Source organism: Piliocolobus tephrosceles, chromosome 9 (assembly GCF_002776525.5).
Source record: "Piliocolobus tephrosceles isolate RC106 chromosome 9, ASM277652v3, whole genome shotgun sequence".
NCBI classification, from domain to species: domain Eukaryota; kingdom Metazoa; phylum Chordata; class Mammalia; order Primates; family Cercopithecidae; genus Piliocolobus; species Piliocolobus tephrosceles.
The window spans coordinates 64050127-64077535 of record NC_045442.1 but is presented as its reverse complement, the minus strand read 5'-3'; the positions used below and the strand labels follow the sequence as shown (position 1 = coordinate 64077535).

The 27409-nt window shown below is 42.4% G+C and overlaps 1 protein-coding gene across 3 annotated transcripts in view; it reads right to left on the bottom strand.

The window, feature by feature from the left end:
• Window positions 1–26479, bottom strand: part of SIRT1 (sirtuin 1) — a 33452-nt gene extending 6973 nt beyond the window's left edge. Inside the window, exons 1-7 of one of the 3 annotated variants that reach the window (XM_023205112.3) lie at window positions 25960–26478; window positions 23542–23658; window positions 21955–22196; window positions 19189–19341; window positions 4499–4646; window positions 3317–3396; window positions 1987–2173 (exon numbers count right to left, since the gene is read on the bottom strand). In XM_023205112.3, coding sequence (XP_023060880.1) covers window positions 1987–2173; window positions 3317–3396; window positions 4499–4646; window positions 19189–19341; window positions 21955–22196; window positions 23542–23658; window positions 25960–26380 — 1348 coding nt within the window. In that variant the 5' untranslated portion in view covers window positions 26381–26478. Of the gene's footprint in view, window positions 1–1986; window positions 2174–3316; window positions 3397–4498; window positions 4647–5121; window positions 5247–19188; window positions 19342–21954; window positions 22197–23541; window positions 23659–25959 lie in introns of those variants that run through there. The other 2 variants (XM_023205113.3, XM_023205114.1) reach the window with 2 other exon arrangements.
• Between the last annotated feature and the right edge of the window lie 930 nt (window positions 26480–27409).

The following is a 27409-nucleotide window of genomic DNA, read 5'->3' as shown; positions in this document are numbered from 1 at the left end:
ATGACCAGCCTGGACAACAAAGTGAATCCTGTTTCTACAAAAAAAAATTTTTTTTCATTAGCCAAGCATGGTGTGCGCATGTGGTCCTAACTACTCGGGAAGCTGAAGTGGACTGATTGCTTGTCCCCAGGAGTTCAAGGCTGCAGTGAGCTGTAACCGCACCACTGCACTCTAGCCTGAGCTACAGCAAGACACCCGTCTCTTAAAAATTAAAAAAAAAAGCTTTTTAAGCAGAGTGTCTCTGAATTTGCTTTAAAAAGAGCAACTCAAGAACAAAGGGACTTGTATATTAAATTTTCATGTTTCATTTAATTGCAAATTGTCTTATATTCTACTTTAACAGAATTTCACAGCTAATTAGGTAAGACTGAGTTAACTGCTAAAGCCACGAGATATGGGATAGACACAAAATTGAAGAGCTTGAATCCATGTTTCCTTCAACTATTCACTCTGGCTGCCTTGACTGCTGATGTGGGGTCTAATTAAATTCTCTGGCTAGGGATTTAATATTGTTTCCTCTCCTCTTTCTCTCACTTGTGAAAGGACACATCTGATGCAACTGAAATCTCTCTCTCTCCTCCTCCTCCTCTGATTCTAAACTAGAGGAGGAAACAGTATGAGAATACATATGACAAAGAAATGTTCCTGAGAGTAACAGGGATTTAAATTTTATGTGAACATTTTATACACACACCCTTTTGGGTAAACTAGACCAACATATCACCATTATGACTTGGCTATTATTACAAGAATGAACCAATCATTTTCAGCCCCCAAATTCCATCTTACATGGTATGTTACACTTCTACTTTCTACCAAACTATATATTTGGATTTATTAAATGTGAAATCAATTAAACTTGAAAGATCAACAACTGTAATCTTATTAAGAATAAAAAATATGAGGATTAAGGACCATTTCATAAATTAATTGATGCTAACATTAAAAACACATTCCACCAAAAAGTCTAAATTGAACTCTTTACCTTTGTCTTAATTTTTCACATAAATTAGAAGCAGAGTTTAGCATTATTTGTGGGTTTTTTTGTTTTTGATTTTTGGAGACAGAGTCCCACTCTGTCACCCAGGCTGGAGTGCAGTGGCACAATCTTGGCTCATTGCAACCTCTGCCTCCTGGGTTCAAGCAGTTCTCACAGCCTCCCAAGTAGCTGGGACTACATGCGCACACCACCACACCCAGCTGATTTTTGTATTTTTAGCAGAGACAGGGTTTCACCATGTTGGCCAGGCTGGTCTCAAACTGCTGCCCTCAAGGGATCCACCCACCTCAGCCTCCCAAAGTGCTGAGATTACAGACATGAGTCACTAACATTACTTGTGTTTTGACAACCCTCCACACCCCATCAAAATGTCAGATTCACCAGTCTCAATGAACAACAATGCCACATAAAAAATACTTTAGCTAGATGTGGAGGCTTGTGCCTGTAATCCTAGCTACTGAAGGGGCTGAGGCAGGAGGATCCTTGAGCCCAGGAGTTCGAATCCAGCCTGGGCAACACAACAGGACCTCATCTCTACTAAAAATAAACAATTTCTGGCCGCCATCGTAGCTCATGCCTGTAATCCCAGCACTCTGGGATGCCAAGACGGGTGGATCACCTGAGCTCAGGAGTTCGAGACCAGCCTGACCAACATGGCGAAACCCAGTCTCTACTAAAAGCATAAAAAGTTAGCCAGGCATGCTGATGGACAACTGTAATCCCAGCTACTCAGGAGGCTGAGGCAGGAGGATCGCTTGAACCCAGGAGGCGGAGGTTGCAGTGAGCTGAGATCACGCCACCGCACTCCAGCCTGGGCAATAAGAGGGAAACCCCATCTCAATAAATAAACAATTTCGAAAATTAGCTCTTCACCCCTCTTTCAAGCAGAAGCAGAGTAAGATTACTACTGTTAGGGTCTATTATACAGATCCACAACCCATGACATTATATATAGAAATGATCTCCAAAAGCCATCACCAACTTACTTGGAATTAGTGCTACCGGTCTTACTTTGAGGGAAGACCCAATAACAATGAGGAGGTCAACTTCATCTTTGTCATACTTCATGGCTCTATGAAACTGTTCTGGTAAATTTTCACCAAAAAACACAATCTCTGGTTTCATGATAGCAAGCGGTTCATCAGCTGGGCACCTAGGACATCGAGGAACTACCTACGTATTTTCAGATTTTGGTTGAGGCAGAGAAGCAAACAGTAAGCCCAGGTTAGAAATAGTCAACATTTCCATACCTCTAAGAATACATTTCAGAATTATTAAAAAAAAAAAAAAACAGAAAAGCTATGGATAAACAGCAACTGGGTAACAATCTAAACGTCAATGATGGGTTGTTTATTAACATACTATGAAACAGTGAAATACTATGCTCTTGTTATAATATCTATACAGAAAAACACTTGACATTGAAGAGTCCATCATGTAAGAGGAAAAACACAATGTGTGTATATACACAAAATGGGAATTGATCCTTTAAAAGAAAAATACACATTTGTAAAATAAAATGACTCCATTTTATTTATTTGAGATAAGAGTCTCATTCCGTTGCCCAGGCTGAAGTGCAGTGGCATGATCTCAGGTCACTACAACCTCCACCTCCTGAGTTCAAATGATTCTCCTGCCTCAGCCTCCTAAGTAGCTGAGATTAAAGGCATATACTACCATGCCAGGCTAATTTTTGTATTTTTAGGAGAGACGGGGTTTTGCCATGTTGGCCAGGTTGGTCTCAAACTTCTGACCTCAAATGATCCACCCACCTCAGCCTCCCAAAGTGCTGCGATTACAAGCATGAGCCACTGCACCCGACCAATGATTCCATTTTAATATACTATTCTTTCTCTTTCATAATGATATAATTAACTATATATTGCTAAGCACATAGGACATATTTCTGGATAATTTTTATTTTCTGCTACATTTTCCTATATTTTTTGGCAATGAACATGTATGAAATAATTTTAAAAGATTACCACAACTAATTTAAGGTCCAAATCTGACAGGCACAAAAAGGGAAAGGAAGGAGAAAAACTACAACAACAACAACTTGCTTATGATCTGACGTTTTATGTTCAGCTTAGATACTAAGAAGCCAATTTCATAATTTTAAGAGACTTTATAGGGCTGTTTTCTATATAAGGTATTGAAAGGTTCTTGTGTATTTTACTAAAATTCCCAATTACTATTTTCTTCCTGAATCTTTCTGTACCACGTATACTTTTAAGGGGAAAAAAAGGATTTTGAGGCAAAAGAAGAAATACTTCAGAGACATGCACAATTCCTAAAATATGGGCAACAAATTACCTGATTAAAAATATCTCCTCGTACAGCTTCACAGTCAACTTTGTATTTACAAATCAGGCAAGATGCTGTTGCAAAGGAACCTAAAAACAACCAACATGTATGTGCTTTATTAACGAAGTATTTCTGTTTCTTGAACACACCACGAACGTTATAAAGTTTGACATCAGAAATGTTAAGAGGGTTTAAAGATTTTTGTTTTTAACTTTGATTTTAAACCTCAGAACACACTGCAGATTTTGTGATACAATACAGGAGAATCTAGGGGATGAAGAATGTATATATTTATTTATACACAGAATGAATACAATTCTCAATCGCTGAGACAATAATGATGCCTTCTAAAGCTACTCTTTTCAACAAAACTGTAACAACTCAGTCCTCCAGAGCTAAAATCCTGCAGAGTTGAACAGTTCCAACTCTATTACCTTAGTTCAGCAATTCTTAGAAACACTTTATATACCTAATGGCCTGTTCGTACTTGTTTTAAACATTTCTGAATCTCTGAATCCTGTACATCTCAACTATCCAGTTCTTTTAGTTTATCCAGTTCTTTTAGTTTCATAAACTAAAGATGTCACATTTCTTCATTAATAGTTAATATTACTCTTGTAATCAGTTTTTTTTTTGGACAGAGTCTCACTCTGTCTCCCAGGCTAGAGCGCAATGGTGCAATCTTGGCTCACTGCAACCTCCAACTCCCAGGTTCAAGTGATTCTCATGCCTCAGTCTCCTAAGTAGCTGGGGTAACAGGTATACCACCATGCCCGGCTAATTCTCGTATTTTTAGTAGAGCCAGGGTTCACCATGTTGGCCAGGCTGTTCTCGAACTCCTGGCCTCATGTGATCCGCCTGCTTCAGCTTCCCAAAGTGCTAGGATTACAGGCCTGAGACACCACACCCAGCCAGAAAAGATTACTTAAAATAATTGAATGCATGCAACTGCAGCATCTTTTGAAATCAAAAGCAAATTAATATCTGAGGTTTTATATAATTAACTGTGAAGGCCAATACTTCTGTTTTTATTATTTTTGTTTTCTACTTTTCTGAGGTTATCTATAATTAACGAGATAACATGATTAAATAATGCTTTAGCTCCACTTCTCAATGGCAGTCTGCTTTAGAGGAAAAATCCTCCTATAAAACCAAAATAAACTACAGAAAACCATTCTGAAGTTTACTAACCATGACACTGAATTATCCTCTGGATTCCCGCAACCTGTTCCAGCGTGTCTATGTTCTGGGTATAGTTGCGAAGTAGTTTTCCTTCCTTATCCGACAAGGCTATGAATTTGTGACAGAGAGACGGTTGGAATTGTCCAGGATATATTTCCTATATCAAGCAAAAGGTAGAAAAAATTTACATTAGTGAAATAAACTACAGATGTCATATGTTTAACAAAAAACTACCGATAATCCCCCACATATAATTTTAAAAAAGAAATAGATGAGCATTTTAAAGATGCAACACACACCTACAAAAGGACTGTTGCTGTCATGTATAAAACTCAGCAATTAGTGAACTTGGCCCCTTGAAGAAAAAGTCAGCCCATAAACATCTCTAATAAATGTTGATATTTTAATAAAAGTCAGAAGTAACACAACCTTAGGTTATCTAATTTTTGTTGGCTGCAAATTCAGATTTTTTTCTTTAAAGAAAAATGGGAAACTTTAAAATTACAGGTATCAAGGTAGGGTGATTTTTTAAAAAGCACTGTCAATACAAGAATATTTAAAAATTTTTCTGATTTATCATTCATTAGAATATCAACCTGTTGGAAGTTTAAAGCTAAAGTATTAATCCTTACCAAAATTGTTTTCCTTCCACTGCACAGGCACATACTGGTATAGTATAGAGTTGCTCATGAATGCTGAGTTGCTGGATTTTGTGTGTGTGTTTTTCCCCCCAAATAATGCTTCAATGCTGTTTCTTCTTTAAAAACAAAGAATTCAGATATACACATGGCAAAAAGATCAGAGAAAAAGTATCAATTTTGGTCCTCCCAACTTTTGACAGTGTTTTTATTAAATTTCATTTAGTAAGTGACTATGGCAAAGGAAGTTTCTTCTCTACTTTTTCCTTTAAAGTAGTAGTGCTATCATCTACTTACTTCCTTACCATTCATTACAGGCTCTAATCTATCATAATGCTAGCAAAAAACTAGACACAACCGTATGCCCATCAGTAGGGAACCGGTTGTATAAATATGGTACGTCCATAAATAGTGGAATATGTAGCCATTAAAAAGAATGAGGGAGATCTAGAAGAACTGCCCTGGAAAATGGTTCATGACATACATGAAAAAAGCAAATTAGTCACCAGTATGTATAACTTTTGTTTTTGTTACTAAGCAAAAATTGAAATTATATGCACATGTATATAGAGATGTCCATTTAATCAACCAAGTCAGGAAGGATACAAACAGGCTGTAAGCAGATGTGGGGAGCTTTCACTTCTGACGTTATACAAAAAAGTTTAATAGCGATTAAAGATGACTTTTTACCTATTTAATATTTCAAATTTTTAAAAAATCTCCACTGAAACTTCTAGGTTCTACTACCCAGGCTTCTAAGTAAAACTTAAGTGAATTCCATAACAGCTATCACATACATGTCCACATGCTGCTAAAAACCTAGTATCCCAAAATGTTGCCTTACATTCAAATATTTATCACAAATTTTATGAATAACTCTTTCCAATTTAAGAAATGGACAGTGCACATAGTAGCAAGGGAAAAGCTTAATAAAGTCAATGTTTACAGAAAATCAAAAGCCATTGTTTTGGAAAAGTGACTTGTGTTAAATCCACCACTGTTTTCTTCCCTAGAATGCTTTGTTCTAATACATTTACATTTGAGAGATTAAGCATTGTAATGTCTTATTAAAGCTCCTTCTGGAAACAGCTTTTACAGTATTTTCGGCACTACAAGAATATGCTAGACAACAGATAAAATAGGATCCATAGTAGTAAGCAAGTGATAATAGCATGCCAAACGCAGAATTAAAAAGATAAAATAACTCCAAAGTATGGTCAGGGAACAAGAGCAAGTACCAAGACTCCACCCTCCCTGAATTAACTGTGTGCCTTATCCACGTCCACCCCCACCCTTCCTAAAGGGTAGAGTAAGAGAAACAAACAAGTATGGGACACTAGATTTAGCTCTTACACTTGTTTCCCTCCATGTCCTACTTATAACAGTTCAGTTAGCCCTTAAAATTAACTATTTAACTACCTTTAAGACAGATCATAAAGGACATTGTTTATTTTATAAGCCTACTTTTTTTTTTTGAGACAGAATTTCGCTCTTTTTGCCCAGGCTAGATGGAGTGAGTGCATTGGCACAATCTCCGCTCACCGCAACCTCTGCCTCCCGGGTTCAAGTGATTCTCCTGCCTCAGCCTCCTGAATAGCTGGGATTACAGGCATGCGCCACCACTCCGGCTAATATTGTATTTTAGTAGAGATGGGGTTTCTCCATGGTGGTCAGGCTGGTCTTCAACTCCTGACCTCAAGTGATCCACCCGCCTTGGCCTCCCAAAGTGCTGGGATTACAGGCGTGTGCCACCACGCCTGGCCAAGCCTACGTTTTACGTATGTGAGAATCTGAATGATTTGAGTCTCTGACTCATACTTTCTGATCAAGTATGAAATGGACCATGTCTGAATTATTAGATTTAAATACAGTGTTCAAACTAAGAGAAATAGTACAGGTATGGTGGCTCACACCTCTAATCCCAGCAGTTCGGAAGGCTGAGGCGGGCGGGTTACTTGAGACCAGGAGTTCGAGACCAGCCTGGGCAACATGGCAAAACCCTGACTCTACAAAAAACACAAAAATTAGCCGGGCCTCATGGTTCATGCCTGTAGTCCCAGAAACTCAGGAGGCTGAGGTGGGAGGATCACCTGAGCCCAGGGAGGAAGAGGTTCCAGTGAGCTATGATCATGTCACTGCTCTCCAGCCTGGGTGACAGAGAGAGCCTTTTAAAACAAAACAAAACAAAACAAAAATAAAAGGAATCTGAAATAATGAAAAAAATTACTCTGGAAGGACTGTTCTAATATAAACCACTCCTCCTAAGATAGGACCACTTGTCGAAAACCAAATGACTGGAGATACAACTTACAAATAGAATATGGATTAACTCTTCCATGGTGAAAGTGTGACATGCTTAGTCCTATTCCAAGCAAGACAGGCCACCCAGTTTGAATATCCTAAAGCCTTTTTAAGGAACCAATCATGAGGGCTGGGCCATTCTGTTGCTGCCATACGGATCCTCATAGGCTTAAGAGTGGAAGCAGAACTGGAACCAAAGGCTCAAAACACTATAAAAATAAACCCTGTTTTCACATAGCTCTGTCTGGAAACATGTAAATAATCCAGGAATTGGCCACAGGCAACCAACGTGGCCACAATTAAAGCTTAGAACTATCTGCAGAAATAATGGCTTTTCTCCAGAGATTATGCCTTTCTTTCTTCTCCAAATTTCTAGCAATATGAATAAAAGACTCCAGTAAAAGGCACAGGTGTAAATGCAGTCCCTCAAAACTAAGAAAGCTGGGCGTGGTGGCACAGGCCTGTAGTTTCAGCTACTGGGGAGACAGAGCAGGGAGAATCACTCGAGTCTGGGAGTTAGGGAGCTGTAGTACTCTATGATCGTGCCCATGGATGGGCAATACACTCCAGCCCACACAACATAACGAAATTCACCCCTACCTTTTTTTTTTTTTTGAGACAGAGTCTCGCTCCGTCACCCGGGATGGAGTGCAGTGGCACGATCTTGCCTCATCGTAACCTCCGCCTCCTGGGTTCAGGCAATTCTCCCACCTCAGCCTGCCAAGTAGCTGGGACTACAGGTGCACGCCACCACACTCAGCTAATTTTGTTTATTTTTAGTAGAGACAGGGTTTCACCATGTTGGTCAGGCTGGTCTCAAACTCCTGACCTCAGGTGATCCACCTGCCTTGGCCTCCCAAAGTGCTGGGATTACAGGTGTGAGCCACTGTGCCCAGCCAAAATTCCCTCTTTAAAAATAAGAATTTTAAATTAAAGAATTCATCAAAATTTACCGATGTTAATCTTTGCTGATATCCACCTCCTCCTATATATAGTTCAGATGGAGGCAGTAAGTAGAGTTGCTAAGAAAATAGAATGTAAATGTTCCTGTCAAAAAAAAGTGAAATACATCAATCCTGGTAAGAAGAGTCCTCATAATCCCTCCTGTCTCTTTCATTCCACAAAACCACACTTGAATAAACTGCTCAACATCTTAATCAATACTAATAAATTGGTCATATGACAAATTGAACTGCATTTCAATATATAAATGAGTATGGCTATGTTCTAAAAAAAGTTTGTATTTATGAACACTGACATGAGAAATTTATATAATTTTCAAGAGTCATGAAACAGTTCTTTCAATTTTTTTCCCCAGCCATTTAAAATTAATTATTAGCAGGGGGTGGAGGTGGGACTGGGAAGACATTGGGAATAATAAGTTCAGGAGATCTATTGTTGACCATAATTAAGAACATACTGTGGCCGGACACAGTAGCTCATGCCTGTAATCCCAGCACTTTGGGAGGCTGAGGCAGGCGGATCACCTGAGGTCAGGGGTTCAAGACCAACCTGGTCAACATGGTGAAATCCTGTCTCTACCAAAAATACAAAAATCAGCTGGGCATGGAGGCAGGCACCTGTAATCCCAGCTACTTGGGAGGCTGAGGCAGAATTGCTTGTACCTGGGAGGCGGAGGTTGCAGTGAGCCAAGATAGCACCACTGCACTCCAGCCTGGGGACAAGAGTGAGATTTTGTCTCAAAACAAAAACAAGAACAAAAAAAGAAAACATATTGTATACCTGAAAATTATTAAGAGTAGATTTTAAATGTTCTCACCACCAAAAAAATATATGCGAAGTAACGAATATTAGCTTGAGTTAGCCATTCCACAACATACACATGTCAAAACATCATGTTGTATACCACATAAATTTTATTTGTTAAGTAATAAATTAATGCTTACTGCTTAGCTCACAGGCTATACAAAAACGGGAAGTGGGCCACATTTGGACTGAGGCCATAGTACGTCAACCCCTGTATTAAGCTAACACAAGAGAATGTCAAACTGCCAGTCACCAGTTAATACATTTTAGTATGTACCACATATAACATAAGCACTTTTAATTTCCTCTTTATCACGCTACAGACAAGGCTGAGGACTGGGTTTTTTAATGTGTTCAAGGCTGTAAAGAAAACAAAGAACGTATGACAGAGACCCTATGCAGTCTGCAAGGCAGACTACATTTACTACCAGGCCCTACCTTACTACAGAAAGTTTGCTGACCCAGCTGTAGACATATACCCCAATGCAGATGAAAAAACACAAAACAAACATAACTTGCCATTTTGGTCACAAGAGCAAATAAGTAGCAGAGCCCTGTTTTGATACAAAAATCCAGCACTGGACTGCGCAACAGGCAAGATCCCATCTCTACCAAAAATACAAAAAAAATAGCTGGGCATGGTGGTGCACACTTGTAGTCACAGCTACTCAGGAGGTAAGAGGATCACTTGAAGCCAGGGAACACAGGTTGCAGTCCAGCCTGGGTGTCAGAGCAAGACCCTATCTCAAAAAAAAAAAAAAGGAAAGAAAAAAGAAAACCTGAAAACCCCAGCACTTAACCCTCTATGCAATATTTACTGCCTTTTCAATTTGTGATCCCTCATCCTCAAGTTTTCTATTTTTCTTGTAGGATAAGCACCATTTCTATTATGTATTACAAACCAAATGACTAAAACTAGTAAGTATGTTTCAGTTTGCTCACCTTCATGGGATTACTAAAGGCTGGAACCCCGGTAAGCCTAACTCTTCGAGAATACATAATGTACACGTACAACTATTACGTATCCATAAAAATAAAGTTTTTAAGGTAAATCAGAAGAACAATATTCCCAGAAGTCAGTATGAAAAAGCACCCAGCCGGGCGCGGTGGCTCAAGCCTGTAATCCCAGCATTTTGGGAGGCCGAGACGGGCGGATCACAAGGTCAGGAGATCGAGACCATCCTGGCTAAGACGGTGAAACCCCGTCTCTACTAAAAAATACAAAAAACTAGCTGGGCGTGTTGGCGGGCGCCTGTAGTCCCAGCTACTCGGGAGGCTGAGGCAGGAGAATGGTGTGAACCTGGGAGGCGGAGCTTGCAGTGAGCTGAGATCCGGCCACTGCACTCCAGCCCAGGCGACAGAGCGAGACTCCGTCTCAAAAAAAAAAAAAAAAAGGTAAGATACCTATCAATAGGAGACTAATATACTGTGAAACAACTTTAAAATAGAATGCTATCCAGCCTTCTTTGAAAAATAAGGTATATCTGCTAACTGCTGTTATGAAATTATTCTCAAGAACATTATATGGTGAAAAAAGCAAGACAGAAAAGACATTTTTGATTCTGTTGGTAATCATTTATCAAGTATTAAAAACTTATGCTGCCATCCCTCCTCCACCCCAACACAAATTTTTTTTACCCCTGAATGATACCCAAGAGTTTCACCATAGTAACCACTGAGGACAGTTATGAGGGGCAGGAAAGACTGAAGGGTCAAACTACATATAGAGACAAGATTTTTGAAAGATACTGCACTCCAGTCTGGGTATCAGAGCCAGGCCCTGTTTCAAAAAATATATATATATATATTTATATATGTATTTTAATGCTAAGAACGTATTCTGGGGTTTTTGTGGATTTTGGGTGGGTACAGGTGGCAGCGGCATGATAAATCAGCCAAATCAGCTAAATCGCAAAGTGCTGGGATTACAGGTGTGAGCCACCACACGCAGCCCTAATGGAAGATTTTATTTCATCCTTTCCAAGCTGCAATACGACAAAACATATCAGGAGACTTAAAGGCTTAAAGAAGAACTTTGACATGTTTCTCTGAAGTTCAACTGAAATTCACTTTCAGGAATTTATCCTAAGAACACTGGAGACATACCAAAAGAACACAGCTGTAGCAACACTATTTATACATCCAAATGTACAAATACAGAATGACAATTCACCACTTCATAAACAACCATTAAAAAGTATTCAAGTTCCTCACAGAAAGTAAGTTCATTATATTAAGTAGAAAATACTACAAATCGAAAGCAAAGTAAAACAGCCAACTTTTTTCTTTTCAGGGATGGGTCTTGCTCTGTCACTCAGGCTGGTGTGCAGAGGTGAGATCACAGCTCACTGCAGCCTCAAACTCTTTGGTTCAAGCAATCCTCCCACCTTACCCTCTTGAGTTGCTGGGACTACAATCGCAAGCCACCGGGCACAGCAAAAGCCAAATTTTATGCTAAAAAGGTAACATAAATCCAGCTACAATACTATAAATGTATACATCTATAATCCATATACACGTATTAAAACGTTATCTTCAGATGAATGGCATGGTGGCTACCATCTATTTTCTTTTTACTGACGTTGATTTTTAATGAGCTTGTTCTAGAACTCAGTTTTTTAACTATTAATACATAATCTGGTATGTCCGCACATTATCAACAAAGTAGTAATTTTTTGAATAAATGTAAAAACACACTCCTGGAATTCGGTTCATAAAATTCAGCTCATGTTTCTCCCTCTACCTTTTCTTGTATTTTAATCACTAGGGAAGTAACAGTCAGTGAATTCAGTATGGGACAGAAACTGCACTCTTTGAACATAGTCCTTTTTCTTTTTTTTTTTGAGACAGAATCTCACTCTCGCCCAGGCTGGAGGGCAGTGGCGCGATCTCAGCTCACTGCAACCTCTGCCTCTGGGTTCAAGTGATTCTCCTGCCTCAGCCTCCTAAGTAGCTGGGATTACAGCGCGCGCCACCACATCCATCTAATTTTTGTATTTTTAGTAGACGTGGGGTTTCATCATGTTGGTCAGGCTGGTCTCAAACTTTTGACCTTGTGATCCGCCCACCGTGGCCTTCCAAAATGCTGGAATTACAGGTGTGAGCCACCGCGCCCCGCCGAACACAGTCCTTTTTATTTAAAAAAAATTATTTTAAAGGCCAGGCGCGGTGGCTCAAGCCTGTAATCCCAGCACTTTGGGAGGCCGAGACGGGCGGATCACGAGGTCAGGAGATCGAGACCATCCTGACTAACACGGTGAAACCCCGTCTCTACTAAAAATACAAAAATTAGCCGGGCGCGGTGGTGGGTGCCTGTAGTCCCAGCTACACGGGAGGCTGAGGCAGGAGAATGGCGTGAACCCGGGAGGCGGAGCTTGCAGTGAGCTGAGATCCGGCCACTGCACTCCAGCCTGGGTGACAGAGCAAGACTCCGTCTCAAAAAAAAAAAAAAAAAATTATTTTATACATCCTAATTCAGTTTCACCTTGACTCTAAATACAACCACTCATTTTTATTAGCATCAGTGAATTATTTTAGGTTTCTGAGAACCATGACCACAACTTATTATCAATTTAAGTCATTATGCAGAAGGATAAGAACACAGTTCAGGCAGGGTGAGGTGGCTCACGCCTGTAATCCCAGAACTTTAGGAGGCCAAGGTGGGTGGATCACCTGAGGTCAGGAGTTCGAGACCAGCCTGGCCAACATGATGAAACCCCATCTCTGCTAAAAATTCAAAAAACTGGCTGGGCACAGTGGCTCATGCTTGTAATACGAGCACTCTGGGAGGCAGAGATGGCTGGATCACAAGGTCACGAGTTCAAGACCAGCCTGGCCAATATGCTGAAACCCCGTCTCTACTAAAAATACAAAATTAGCCAGGCATGGTGGTAGGCACCTGTAATCCCAGCTACTCAGGAGGCTGAGGCAGGAGAACTGCTTGAACCCGGGAAGCAGAGGTTGCAGTGAGCCAAGATCGCGTAATCAAGGCTACTCAAGACTGAGGCAGGAGAATCACTCGAACCTGGGAGGCGGAGGCTGCAGTGAGCTGAGATCGCACCATTGCACTCCAGCCTGAGCAACAAGAGCAAAACTCCATCTCCAAAAAACGAACAAAAAAAAAAATACAGTTCATAAATGTGTTTAGCTTAAATTTAAAGCCCCATAGCTTTAAAACTGGCCTTACAGGTGTACACCACCACATCTGGCTATTTTTTGTATTCTTAGTAGAGACAGGGTTTTGCCATGTTGGCCAGGCTGGTCACCTGGGCTTAAGTGATCTGCCAGCCTCGGCCTTCCAAAGGGCTGGGATTAAAGTCATGAGCCACCTCAATTAGCCTCAATGAGCAATTTCACAAGGAACATTTTGAAGACATTTTTTATCATCAGGAATTGGGGTGGGGATACAAATGGCATTTCATGGGTGGAGGCCAGGGATTTTTGTTTTGTTTTGTTTTTTTGAGACAAATTATTGCTCTGTCACCCAGGCTGGAGTACAGTGGCGCAATCTTGGCTCACAGCAAACTCAGCCTCCTGAGTTCAAGCGATTCTCATGCCTCAGCATGCACCACCACACCTGGCTAATTTTTGTGTCTTTAGTAGAGACAGAGTTTCACCATTTTGGCCAGGCTGGTCTCTTCTGAACTCCCAGTCTCAAGTGATCCGCCCACCTCCGCCTCCCAAAGTGCTGAGATTACAGGTGTGAGCCACTGCACCTGGCAGGTCGGGGATATTGACAAACATCCTACAACGCACAGGAAAAGTTCCCCACAGCAAATAAATATCAGCCCAAGGCCGGGTGCAGTGACTTATGCCTATAATCCCAACACTTTGTAAGGCTAAGCAGGAGGATCGCTTGAACCCAGGATTTCTGTTTTTTTTTTTTTTTTTGAGGCGGAGTCTCGCTCTGTCGCCCAGACTGGAGTGCAATGGCCGGATATCAGCTCACTGCAAGCTCCGCCTCCCGGGTTTACGCCATTCTCCTGCCTCAGCCTCCCGAGTAGCTGGGACTACAGGCACCCGCCATCGCGCCCAGCCTGTTTTTTGTATTTTTTAATAGAGACGGGGTTTCACCATGTTAGCCAGGATGGTCTCGATCTCCTGACCTTGTGATCCGCCCGTCTCGGCCTCCCAAAGTGCTGGTATTACAGGCTTGAGCCACCGTGCCCGGCCCTGAACCCAGGATTTCAAGACCAGCCTGGACAACATAGTAAAAACCTGACTATACCAAAAAAAAAAAAAAAGTCAAAAGAAACATTTAGCTAGGTATGCAGTACGTGCCTACGGTCTCAGCTACTCAGGAGGCTCAAGCAGGAACCCAGGAGTTCAAGGCTGCAATGAGCTGTGATGGCTTGACAGAGTGAAACTGTCTCGGGGGAAAAAAAAAATCCAGCCCAAAATGTCAATAGTACCAAATTTAAGAAACTGCTCTAACAGAGCAATAACTTCCTTAACACACCTCTCCATTACTTGAAATTTCCAGTCTAAATGAAATTTAAGGGCTGGGCGTGAGGGGCTCACGCCTGTAATCCCAGCACTTTGGCCTAGGCGGGAGGATCACCTGAGGTCAGGAGTTCAAGACCAGCCTGACCAACATGGTGAAACCCCATCTCTACTAAAATAACAAAAATTAGCTGGGCGTGGTGGTGGGCACCTGTAATCCCAGCTACTCAGTAGGCTGAGGCAGAAGAATTGCTTGAACTCCAGACATGAAGGTTGCAGTGAGCCGAGATCCCACCACTGCACTCCAGCCTGGGTGACAAGAGCAAAACTCTGTCTCCCCCCAAAAACAAAAATGTAAGTTCATTCTCAAAAATCACAATCAATGATATAATAGATGGTATAGAAATTCTCTTTCCTTCCGAAGTATCTAAATTTCACCAATATTTCCTCTTTTCATGGCTTCATTTTTAATATTTTCTCATAAGTAGCAAAAATCAAAAACCATTTTAGTGAACTTTCTGCCTAGTACACTGACTCACAAAAAAGCTTAGGTTATCCTATGAGTATTCTATTCTTGTAATATTTAGAAATTCAGTAAAATATAGACAACATTTACATACCCTCCCCATCCTCTGTTTCAGGGTACTATCCCACACTCTTTGTCCTTACTTATTTCTCCTTAAGCGATATTGGTTCACTGCAACTTCTGCCTCCTGGGTTCAAGCAATTCTCCCCATCTCAGCCTTTCGTGTAGCTGGGATGACAAGCGCCTGCCACTACGCCTGGCTGATTTTTGTGTTTTTTATTAGAGACAGGGTTTTGCTGTGTTGGCCAGGCTGGTCTTGAACTCCTGACCTGAGGTGATCCACCCACCTCAGCTTCCCAAAGTGCTGGGATTACAGGTGTGGGCCACTGTGCCCGGCCTAGAAGCTTTCTTTTTTTAGTCAGTTACCAGTGTGAGAATTAAAGGATAGACAAAGAATTATATGTGAATAATAATTGTAAAGGCTAGCTGCTTTAACCATTACCATAAATGAAAACTCAGAAAAGCAATATTAATCAGCTGGACGTGGTGGCTCACACCTATAATCCCAACACATTAGGAGGCTGAAACGGGCCGATCACGAGGTCACCACAAGACCCATCCTTGCCAACACGGTAAAACCCATCTCTACTAAAAATACTGATCATGGTGGCACGTGCCTGTAGTCCCAGCTACTTGGGAGGCTGAGGCAAGAGAATTGCTTGAACCCAGGAGGTGGAGGTTTTGCAGTGAGCCAAGATTGCGCCACTGCACTACAGCCTGGCGACAAAGCAAGACTCCATCTCAAAAAATAATAATAATAAATAAATGTATATAAACAGGATTAGAAGAGGTTACATCTTATAAGTGATTGAATCTTTTTTCAGTTGAACAATAAAAAATGTATTCTCCATAACTAGTGAATCAAGTTTTTGTAGTTAGATTTAAGATCAAAGTAAGTTCTAGTTACTTGCTGATCTTCTGATAGTATCAATGTCTGTGCTACATGGAGATTTTATAATGCCAGTGTCCTAGCTCCAATTCAAGAAACCTTTAAGTCATATTTCACTGGTCTTCAAAACCATGCGGTAGTGCCACGAGGAGTAGGTTAAAACAGTAAATCTTCACTAATCCATAATTAACAAAAAATAACTTTATTTATTCAATCCAGGTATGAACCAGTTGTCTGCTCTAAAAGCTAGATATAGATGACCATCGTTATTACGGATATATGAAGTAAAAAGTTCAAACTGTAAGTTTTAAGTTAAAAATTCTCGATAGCCTGAAAACTTTTCAAATTCAGTTTAGTAATCATATTCAATAATTTGTAATATAATTTTCCCACTTTAATGCCCACTTAATATACCACAACCTGGATAAAACAAAAATTACATGGGGCGGGGGGGTGTAGTGACGGGGTCTCACTATGTTGCCCAGGCTGGTCTCAAACTCCTGAGTTCAAGAGATCTTCCTATCTCAGCTTCCCAAAGCACTGGGATTATAGGCGTGAGCCACTGCATCCAAAAAATTACTTTTCTTTAAAGACAGTCGCCAATTTAAGTAACAGAATTTATCCTGAATTAGCAGAGCTTCTCTTGTAGTCATGTAAATACACCACATGGTCGGAAAGTAGATGAGGCCACCGTTTAGCTAAAATTTAGGTTTACTGGTTGGGCGCGGTGCCTGGCACCTGTAATCCCAGCATTTTGGGAGGCTGAGATGGGCGGATCACAAGGTCAGAAGTTTGAGACCAACCTGGCCAACATAGTGAAACCCCATCTCTACCAAAAATACAAAAATTGGCCGGGCATGGCAGCACGCGCCTATAGTCCCAACAACTCGGGAGGCTGAGGCAGGAGAATCACTTGAACTCGGGAGGTGGAAGTTGTGTGGTGAGCGGAGATCACGCCACCACACTTCAGCCTGGGCAACAGAGCGAGACTCCATCTCAAAAAAAAAAAAAAAAACTAGGTTCATTAACTTCTGAATTCATTAAAGAAGTCCCTATTCACAGCTTCTAACGATTAAGGGGGGAAAAAGCCAGTAATACAAGACTCTCTCGCTGGAAGCCGTCATCCTCAGCAAACTAACACAAGAACAGAAAACCAAACACAGCATGTCCTCACTCGTAAGTGAAAGTTGACCAATGAGAACACATGGACACAGGGTGGGGAACGCCACACACCCAGGAGGTGGGGGCAAAGGGTGGAAGAGCATTAGGACAAATATCTAATGCATGTGGGGCTTAAAACCTAGATGACAGGTTGACAGATGCAGCAAACCACCATGGCACATGTATACCTATGAAACAAATCTGCGTATTCTGCACATGTATCCCGGTACTTAAATAAAATGACTCTTTCGGCCAGGCATGGTGGCTCAAGCCTGTAATCCCAGCACTTTGGGAGGCCGAGACGGGTGGATCACGAGGTCAGGAGATCGAGACCATCCTGGCTAACACGGTGAAACCCCGTCTCTACTAAAAAAATACAAAAAACTAGCCGGGCGTGGTGACGGGCGCCTGTAGTCCCAGCTACTCAGGAGGCTGAGGCAGGAGAATCACTTGAACCTGGGAGACAGAGGCTGTGATGAGCCAAGATCATGCCATTGCACTCCAGCCTGGTCAACAGAGCAAGACTCCATCTCAAAAAAAAAATAGAAAAGAAAAAGTAAAAACTTCAAAAAACATACATATATTTTTGAAACACTCTTGCTCTGTTGCCCAGGATGGAGTACAGTAGCAGATCATGGTTCACTTTGAGTCTTGAGCTCCTGAGCTTAAGGGATCTTCCCACCTCAGACTCCTGAGTGGCTGGGTCTACAGGTGCACACCACCATGCTCAGCAAATTTTATTATTTATTTTGTAGAGACGGAGTCTCATTATGTTGCTCAGGCTGGTCTCAAACTCCTGGGCTCAACTGATCCTCCTACCTTGGCCTCCCAAAGTGCTGAAATTACAGGAATGAGGCAACATGCACAGCCCAAAATACATTTTATTTAACCCAGTATCAAAAGTACTTCAAAAGAAAGAATTCAAAATTAATTTTAAAAAGTATTTTTTCCATATAAAAACCAATATTTGTTTAATATTTGATAAATAAAACTAATGAAATACTTTGTATTTTCCATACTGGATCTCTAAAATCTGATACATCTTTTACACTTATGGTACATGTAAACACATTTCAAGTACTCAACAGCCACATGTGGCTAGTGGCTTCTGAACTGGACCGTGCAACTACACAGCAGAATAAGGCTCCTCTGCAATTTGCTGACAAAAATGCAACCCAAGAATCTTCCCATTCTCTAATTAGAAATGATTTTTCACGGTGGCTCAAGCCTGTAATCCCAGCACTTTGGGAGGCCGAGACGGGCGGATCACGAGGTCAGGAGATCGAGACCATCCTGGCTAAGACGGTGAAACCCCGTCTCTATTAAAAATACAAAAAACTAGCCGGGCAAGGTGGCGGGCGCCTGTAGTCCCAGCTACTCGGGAGGCTGAGGCAGGAGAATGGCGTAAACCCAGGAGGCAGAGCTTGCAGTGAGCTGAGATCCGGCCACTGCACTCCAGCCTGGGTGGCAGAGTGAGACTCCGTCTCAAAAAAAAAACAAAAAGAAATGATTTTTCAGGCACATCCTTATGTTAAAATTTGACTACAGAACACCAAAGTGATGTTATAACGCCTTTACAATCTCTAATAAAATATTAAAAATCACAAGTTATGTTACTTTTATATGGTGTACAAACCTCTTTAAAAAGCCCAGGCAGAATAACGACCATTGCTGAAGTGCAAATTTTAAAAATATGAAACTGTCTCTTTGAAAATAAGCTCACTCTAAAATGAATTAGATGATAGTCCTTCTCTAGGAATAAGGGAATTCTGGCCATAATGAGTGATCTTCCTCCGCCACAGTAGCAGCATCCACTTTACTAAACAATGAATGATAACCTTAAGGTGGCTATATATGAACAAAATACATTTTCATGAGAGAAGGCCAAAGAAACAACCAGAAGAGTTCATAGTACCTTTGCAAACTTGAAGAATGGTCTTGGATCTTTTCTGAAATATTCAATATCAAACATCGCTTGAGGATCTGGAAGATCTGGGAAGTCTACAGCAAGGCGAGCATAAATACCATCCCTTGACCTGAAGTCAGGTATTCCACATGAAACAGACACCTAAAATGTGCATGGCATAATTTGTAAAATTAAATCTTCTACCTTTATAGGAACTAGCTAGCTCTCTTACCATATAATTAGCTAAGAGTTGAGAAAGAAAATTTCAGAATGAAACGTCTTTTAAGAAATAAAAATACAACCCCTACCCTTATTTCAGAAATAAAACTCCCAAACAACTGAGTAGAATTAAATACACCTCATATTCCATCTTTAACACAAATAAGGAATTTTTAAGTCAGGCTGATTTTAAGCCTTTTAAGCATTTGGCCAACAAATTAAAGCAAATACAATTTGAAAAGAAAATAAACCATTTCAATAAATTATTTTAAGGAGAAAGTAGGGAAGAATTTTTTTTTTTTTTGAGATGGAGTCTCACTCTATTGTCCAGTCTGGAGTGCAGTGGCGCAATCTCAGCTCACTGCAAGCTACACCTCCCAGGTTCGTACCATTCTCCTGCCTCAGCCTCCCGAGTTGCTGGGACTACAGGTGCCCGCCACCACGCAGGGATAATTTTTTGTATTTTTAGTAGAGACAGGGTTTCACCCTGTTAGCCAGGATGGTCTCAATCTCCTGACCTTGTGATCCACCCACCTTGGCCTCCCAACATACTGGGATTACAGGTGTGAGCCACCGTGCCTGGCCTTTTGTTCTTTTTTTTTTTTTTAAGACAGTTTCGCTCTGATGCCCAGGCTGGAGTGCAGTGGTGCCATCATGGCTCACTGTGGCCTCAACCTTTCCAGCTCAAGCAATCCTCCCACCTCAGCCTCCTGAGTAGCTGGGACTACAAGTACGCACCAGCACACCAGGATAATTTTTTGTAGAGACAGGGTCTATGTTGCTCAGGGTGATCTCAAACTCCAAGGCTCAAGTGATCCTCCCACTTTAGTCTCCCAAAGTGCTGTAATTACATGCGTGAGGCACTCCACCAGCCAAGAATTTCTATTACAGAAAAGTAATTCCAAAGAAATTGCTCCTTTAGTTAGGATTCTATTACCTCGATAGTACAATTTTCTATTTTCATTAAAAAAAACAATGTATAGCCAGGCGCGGTGGATCACGCCTGTAATCCTGGCGCTTTGGGAGGCCAAGGCGGGCGGATCACGAGGTCAGGAGTTTGAGACCAGCCTGGCCAATATGGCGAAACCCTGTCTCTACTAAAAATACAAAAATTAGCTGGGTATGGTGGCATGTGCCTGTAATCCCAGTTACTCGGGAGGCTGAGGCAAGAGAACTGCTTGAACCCAGGAGGCAGAGGTTGCAGTGAGCCAAAAGACTGCGCCACTGCACTCCACCAGCCTGGGCCACAGAACAAGACTGTGTCTCTCTTTAAAAAAAAAAAAAATGGCCGGGGGCGATGGCTCAAGCCTGTAATCCCAGCACTTTGGGAGGCCGAGACGGGTGGATCACGAGGTCAGGAGATCGAGACCATCCTGGCTAACACGGTGAAACCCCGTCTCTACTAAAAAAAAAAAATACAAAAAATTAGCCGGGCGAGGTGGTGGGCGCCTGTGGTCCCAGCTACTCAGGAGGCTGAGGCAGGAGAATGGCGTGAACCCAGGAGGCGGAGGTTGCAGTGAGCTGAGATCCGGCCACTGCACTCCAGCCTGGGCAACAGAGCAAGACTCCATCTCAAAAAAAAAAAAAAAATAAGGAAACAAACACTGTACAGGCCTGGAGAGGCTGAGGCTGCAGTGAGCCATGATGGCACCACTGCGCTCCAGCCAGGGCAACACAGCAAGATGCTATATCCAAAAAAAAAAAAAAAGTGTATAATATTTCAATTATTCATTTCTTTGAAACTTATGCACTAATCGTACAACAAAATCCTGACATTTCAGATAGTGATTCCAGAAGTTATTGTTTCATCATCTTACCAGAGTTGACTCCAATTTGACCTGGAGTCAAGGTCAATTCAAGTTAAACAAACTTGTCTACATCGTTATCTGTGAGCAAAACATTCTCCTGATGATCATCTAAGATTATGCAACACCCTTTCACAACTCGGAACGGCAGAAAACAGGACAAAATTTTACAGCAGTTGCTCTGGCTGCTAACATGTAATATACTCTGCGTAAAACACACACTACGCAATAGCCTTAGGTAACTGATTAGCTGCAACCCTAACGTAGATCAAAGAGAAAATGTCGCCACAATCACATCATCTTAATTAAAACGGAGGGAAAGCAGGAATCTGTTATCTTCCCAACATTAAGTTTTTCACTTGTGAATACCAATTAGGTTTCCAGTTTCTCATAAAGATCGAACAAATACCCAATTTCTCCATCAGACTCTGACATCCCTTAACAAAAGCAGAGTTTCAATTCCCTGCATCTCCTTTAGGAGCTGTGATAAAATGTAGGTAAAAATCTTGCCTTAACTCCATTTACCCACTGTGCTATAAATAAGCAGAAGCAAATATTTTTTTATGGCTGCTGGAGAGGTTTTAAAAATCTGAACTAATTTAGCAACTGCTGCTGCACTCAGTTTTTGGCAGTTTCCAAACATCCATTATCACGTAAGGATAAATCTTTCTAAACCAGAAAAATGCTTCCTACTTGGAAAAGGCATAAGAAAATACATATATGACTTCCTACATTTACTAGTCTTACATACCCCAGCTCCAGTTAGAACTATAATTTTTTTGCACTCTTGCAGTAATTTCACAGCATCTTCAATTGTATTAATATCTTTTCTTTTTTTCCTTTTTGGTGGTTCTGAAAGGATATTAATAACAATCTGCCACAGTGTCATATCATCCAACTCAGGTGGAGGAATTGTTTCCGGCAATAAATCTTTAAGGATTGTTCGAGGATCTGTGCCAATCATAAGATGTTGCTGAACAAAAGTATATGGACCTACAATAAGGGGGAAAAGACTTAAAGTCAACTTATCAAGTAACTAAAAATCTCATTTATTTTCTGAAGTAATGAGTTACAACCTGTGAGGGTTTTTTGCAAAGTAAGAAAATGCAATTTAATGGTATTCCATTCTCAGTACACCCTCAAAATTAATGCTATATCCCAATGAGATTAGGAAGATCTAATCAAGAGTTGGGAAGACCCCCTTGAGCTGTAAGTATATATTTTAAGAGTCTAATTAACAACTAGAATTAAGTTCTTATGGTTAATATCTACAAATACACAATAACAAAAGTATTTACAAAAGGGTTCTACAAATCAACATAGAAAAGATCTTACCAGTCCTAAAAGCCTGTATTACTTATCATTAAAATCACACAGGAAAAAGAAATGAAAATCTATACATAACTGCCATCTTAATTTTTTTCCGGTAATTTTTCAATTTGATCTTAACCAGTCTTCCAAGATAATACATACAATGTTGATGTTCTGAGAATTAATCATTTTCTTTTACCCTGAAATTGCTCAAACCAGCTCCCTAGCTTGAGAACACCAAAAAAAATTAATAAATAAATTAGACACCAAAGAGAAACTGATCTTCACTGTTTAAATAGTCATTTGTAAGAGTGAAAACATAAAAAGATCCACTTCCAATATGGTTATGTTATACCTTTGGTATAAAAAAACTGATAATGCTTTCTACATCGAAATACTTTCCCGTTTCATTCACATATTTATTAAGTATTTACTGAGCACAAACTATGTGCCAGGCACTTTTTTAGGCACTGACAAGACAGGACTACACAAGTCAGTCAAAAATTCCTGCTCCCATCGAGCTTATATTCTAGACCAGGAAACAATACTTAAAAAATAAGATACAGAGCTTGTCAAGAAGTGGTTAAGCGTAAAATAAAGTGAAAAAAACAAAGAAGGAATATGAAATGAGGGAGGAAGATATTCTAATTGGATGAAGAACACTACACAAAAAGCGTACAAGTGAGGCTGGGCGAGGTGGCTCATGCCTGTAATCCCAGCACTTTGGGAGGCTGAGGCGGGCGGATCACCTGAGGTCGGGAGTTCAAGACCAGCCTGACCAACATGGTGAAACCCCGTCTCTACTAGAAACACAAAATTAGCTGGGCACAGCGGCACATGCCTGTAATCCCAGTTGCTCCGGAGGCTGAGACAAGAGAATCGCTTGAACACGGAAGGCGGAGGGTGCGGTAAGCCGAGATTGCGCCATTGCACTCCAGCCTGGGCAACAAGAGCAAAACTCTGCCTCAAAACAAAATTATCAAAAAACATACATTTACTCTCTAACGTTAACAGCTCTGAGCCATACCTATCCGTGGCCTTGGAGTCCAGTCACTAGAGCTTGCATGTGAGGCTCTATCCTCCTCATCACTTTCACAAGAATGAAAACCATTAGTGATAATTTCATCACCGAACAGAAGGTTATCTGCAAAAGAAACCAAGTCAGTCAAGGCTGCCAAAACAATATACACTTAAAATGTATGAAGACCTATAAACGGTTATAGAGCAATCATTTTCGAGTATAGCATTTTTTTTTTTTTTTTTTTTGAGGCGGAGCCAACATTTATACTGCATGTGTAAAGAATGCCTATAGGGTCAGCTTGCACTGTTCATTGGAAGAGTTTCTTCATCTTTAGGAATTCTGCTCAGACTCAGTTTCAGCCAAAATCTAAAAATAAATTAAGTCTACTTAAAAAACAGAAAAACATAGCCGGGCGCGGTGACTCATGCCTGTAATTGCAGAGCTCTGGGAGGCCAAGGCAGGCGGATCACCTGAGGTAGGGAGTTCAAGACCAGCCTGACCAATATGGAGAAACTCCCGTCTCTACCAATAATACAAAAAATAGCCGGGCATGGTGGCGTACGCCTGTAATCCCAACTACTCAGGAGGCAGTGGCACTAGAATGGCTTGAACCCGGGAGGCGGAGGTTGCAGTGGGCTGACAGGTGAGCTGAGATCGCGCCACTGCACTCCAGCTTAGCGAAACCCCGTCTTTAAAAAAAAAAGAAAGAAAGAAAATAATCTAGCTAGAATGTATCAATCACAAACAACAGCGTTAGTGAAACATGTAATAAATAGGCATTTACACAAAAATGTCATTCAAATATAACCTTGGCAATGAGCACGTTAAACTCTTACATAATAGTAAACAGGTATCTCTGCATTGTTTCCTCTATTAAACAGTATCAATAACACAATTATTATTAGGTAAATAATAAATTAATATTCAACTGTGTTGCTTGAAATCAGGGTCTCTTTACTAAACCAGTCCCTAAAAGCACATACTACTTTTTTTTTTGAGACGGGGTCTCACTCTGTTGCCCACCCTGGAGTGCAGTGGCGCGATCACAGCTCACTGCAACCTCGAACTCCAGGGCGATCCTCCCACCTCAGTAGCTGGGACTACAGCTGTGCGACATCCACGTCCGGCTTTTTCAATTTTTAGTAGAGAGGAGGTCTCGCTATGTTGCCCAGGCTAGTCTAAAACTCCTAGGCTCAAGAAATCCCCCGCTTTGGCCTCCCAAAGTGCTGGGGTTACACGAAAGAGCCACGGCGCCCGGCCTGACCCAAGTATTGATAAAGACGAACATATATCAAGGATAGAAACGCCTCAGAACAAAAATATGAAACCTGACGGGGCACGGTAGCTCACGCCGGTAATCCCAGCACTTTGGGGGCCAATGCGGGCGAATCACGGAGTCAAGAAATCGAGACCATCCTGGCCAACATGGTGAAACCCTGTCTCTACTAAAAATACAAAAATTAGCTGGGCGTGGTGGCGGGCGCCTGTAGTCCCAGCTACTCGGGAGGCTGAAGCAGAAGAATCGCTTGAACCCGACAGGCGGAGGTTGCAGTGAGCCGAGATCGCGCCACTGCACTCCAGCCTAGCAACAGAGCGAGACTCCGTCTCAAAAAAAAAAGAAAGAAAGAAACCTTGAAGAACAAGACAATTGCAACATATCTGCTTCATTATAAGTGTTAAATGTGTGCATCATTACTACATACAAAAAGGTATGCTTAGCCCAAACACCGTTACAAGAGCAAGATTAGAATATAAAAGTAATATGAACTGCTCTAAAAGTACTATCACTCTCCCATGCCTATTCCTAACTGCATTACAGAATTTTAGTATCTCCAAGAACAGCCATGTTCTTTAAATTTTGCAGGCTGTGACTACAGAAACAGCTTTCCTCTTTTAAAAATTAATTTCCGGCATAAAAATATAGACCTTCAAAAAAAAACAACAACAAACTGCACAGGTGTCAGTTTACAAAAAACAATTGAAAACGCCGACCAACGGGACAGCCAAAAAGTTGCAGACTTAAGTGTGCTGGGGGGTGAAGAAAAGCAAACGAAAAATAAAATAAAATAAAGATGAAAAAGGAAAGAAAAAAAACAAGCTCTAACAAAACCAGTATGTTAAAAGAGCAAGAGGGTGAGAGAAACTTATTTTAAAGCGACTGCGAGAGTCTCCCGACCTGGCGGCTGCGCAAAGCGCAAGGCCGCCCAGGCGGGTCACGGACGGAGGAAAAGAGCGAATCCACCAGCAGCTCGCGCAGCAGGAACGGCAGCCCCGCAGGAGCGCAGCTGAGCGGACGGCCGTGGTGGGGAGGGGAACGCCGCAGAGCCTGCCCGAGCCGCCTGCCGCCCTCAACCTCACACCAGTAATGAGCCCGGGGAAAGGGAGGAGGAGATGCGCAGTTCCGGCCGCCCGCACCCTGCGCACCTCGGTACCCAATCGCCGCCGCCGCCGCCTCTTCCTCCTCCTCGCCCTCGTCGTCGTCGTCTTCGTCGTAGAAGCTGTCGGCCAGCGGTGGCTCCCGAGATGGGCCCTGCAGGCCCGGCCCATTGTCTCCTTCCCCAGCCGCCGCAGTCGCCTGGGCCTCTTGCTCCCCGCCTGCCGCCGCCGCCGCCTCTGCCTCCCGCCACAGCGCCGCCGCCGCAACCGGGCAGCCCCCGGCCGCCGGCACCTCACGCTCTGGGGCTGCCCCACCGGGCTCGCCCGGGCTCCGCTCGAGGCCGGGACCATCTCTCCGCGGCCTCTTGCGGAGCGGCTCCCCGGCGGGGGGCGACGCGGCCTCCCTCTCGGCCCCCGCCGCCGAGGGGGAGCCGCCGGGCTGAAGGGCGAGGGCCGCCTCGTCCGCCATCTTCCAACTGCCTCTCTGGCCCTCCTCCCTCGCCTCCTCTGCTCCCGCTCGACGCGCGGCACTGGCGCCCCCGCGGCTCCGGCTGCGGGAGATTTAAACCCCGTCACGTGACCCGCCCCATCGCCGCCCCCGCCCCCTCGGCGCTCCCGCCACCCACGCGGGCCAGACCACAACACTACGGGTCACGTGACGGGCGGAGGCCGTTGCGTCTACCCCTCCGCCTGGGCTGAAAGCACACTCGGCCCCGGCGGCCGGCGGCCCTGCCCCTTTGTGGCGGGCGTGTAGTGCAACCAAATTCGCCCCTGAGCCGCTTTTTGAACTTCTCTTTGAAACCGACCTCAAATCACTACCGCCTGAACAGCTCAAGTTTTGGGCAGCCCTGGGAATTTCCACTTCTACCTGAAGTGTACACCTGGCCTGCCTTACGGTTGTCTAGATTTAGCTAAGGGTTGAAACAGCTGAACCTGGCTAAGGACTTAGCTCCCTGAAATACGCTGGATAGTCGTTCTGTTTTGTTAATGGGTAGGAATAGAGGCAAAAGGAGAAGGCTCCCTTCCCACTCTCCTCACACCGTTCTGACAGCTCCTCTTTAGCTCCTTTTTCTGCTCCTTGCTTCTCTCCTTAGTCGGTTGCTTTTTCCCCTCTCTCCATCACTTGTAGGGTGGTGTAGATTGTCAAATCCTTGAAGGCACATGTCCTCCTGGGAAGACCTTTGACTTGGAGGTTTGGAGATCAGCCGATCTACTTTCTGGCCCCAGCTTGGCTTCAAACGTGTGTGAATTCCCTCCTCTGGGCCTCAGTTTTCTCACGTGCAGAATGGGTTTGTTGGGTCAGTATGAGGAGAGCACCGGAAGAAAATGACTTGGCCTCCTTGCACATCTGCCCTTGGTTAAAATTTGGAGTCCTTCCTTTCTAGCATGAGCTATCTAACCTTTTCTAAACTTAATTTTTCTCATGTCTTCAATTGTAATAATAAAGTACTTTAAAAGGTCATAGATTTAAATGAGATAACCAGATATAAAATGAGGG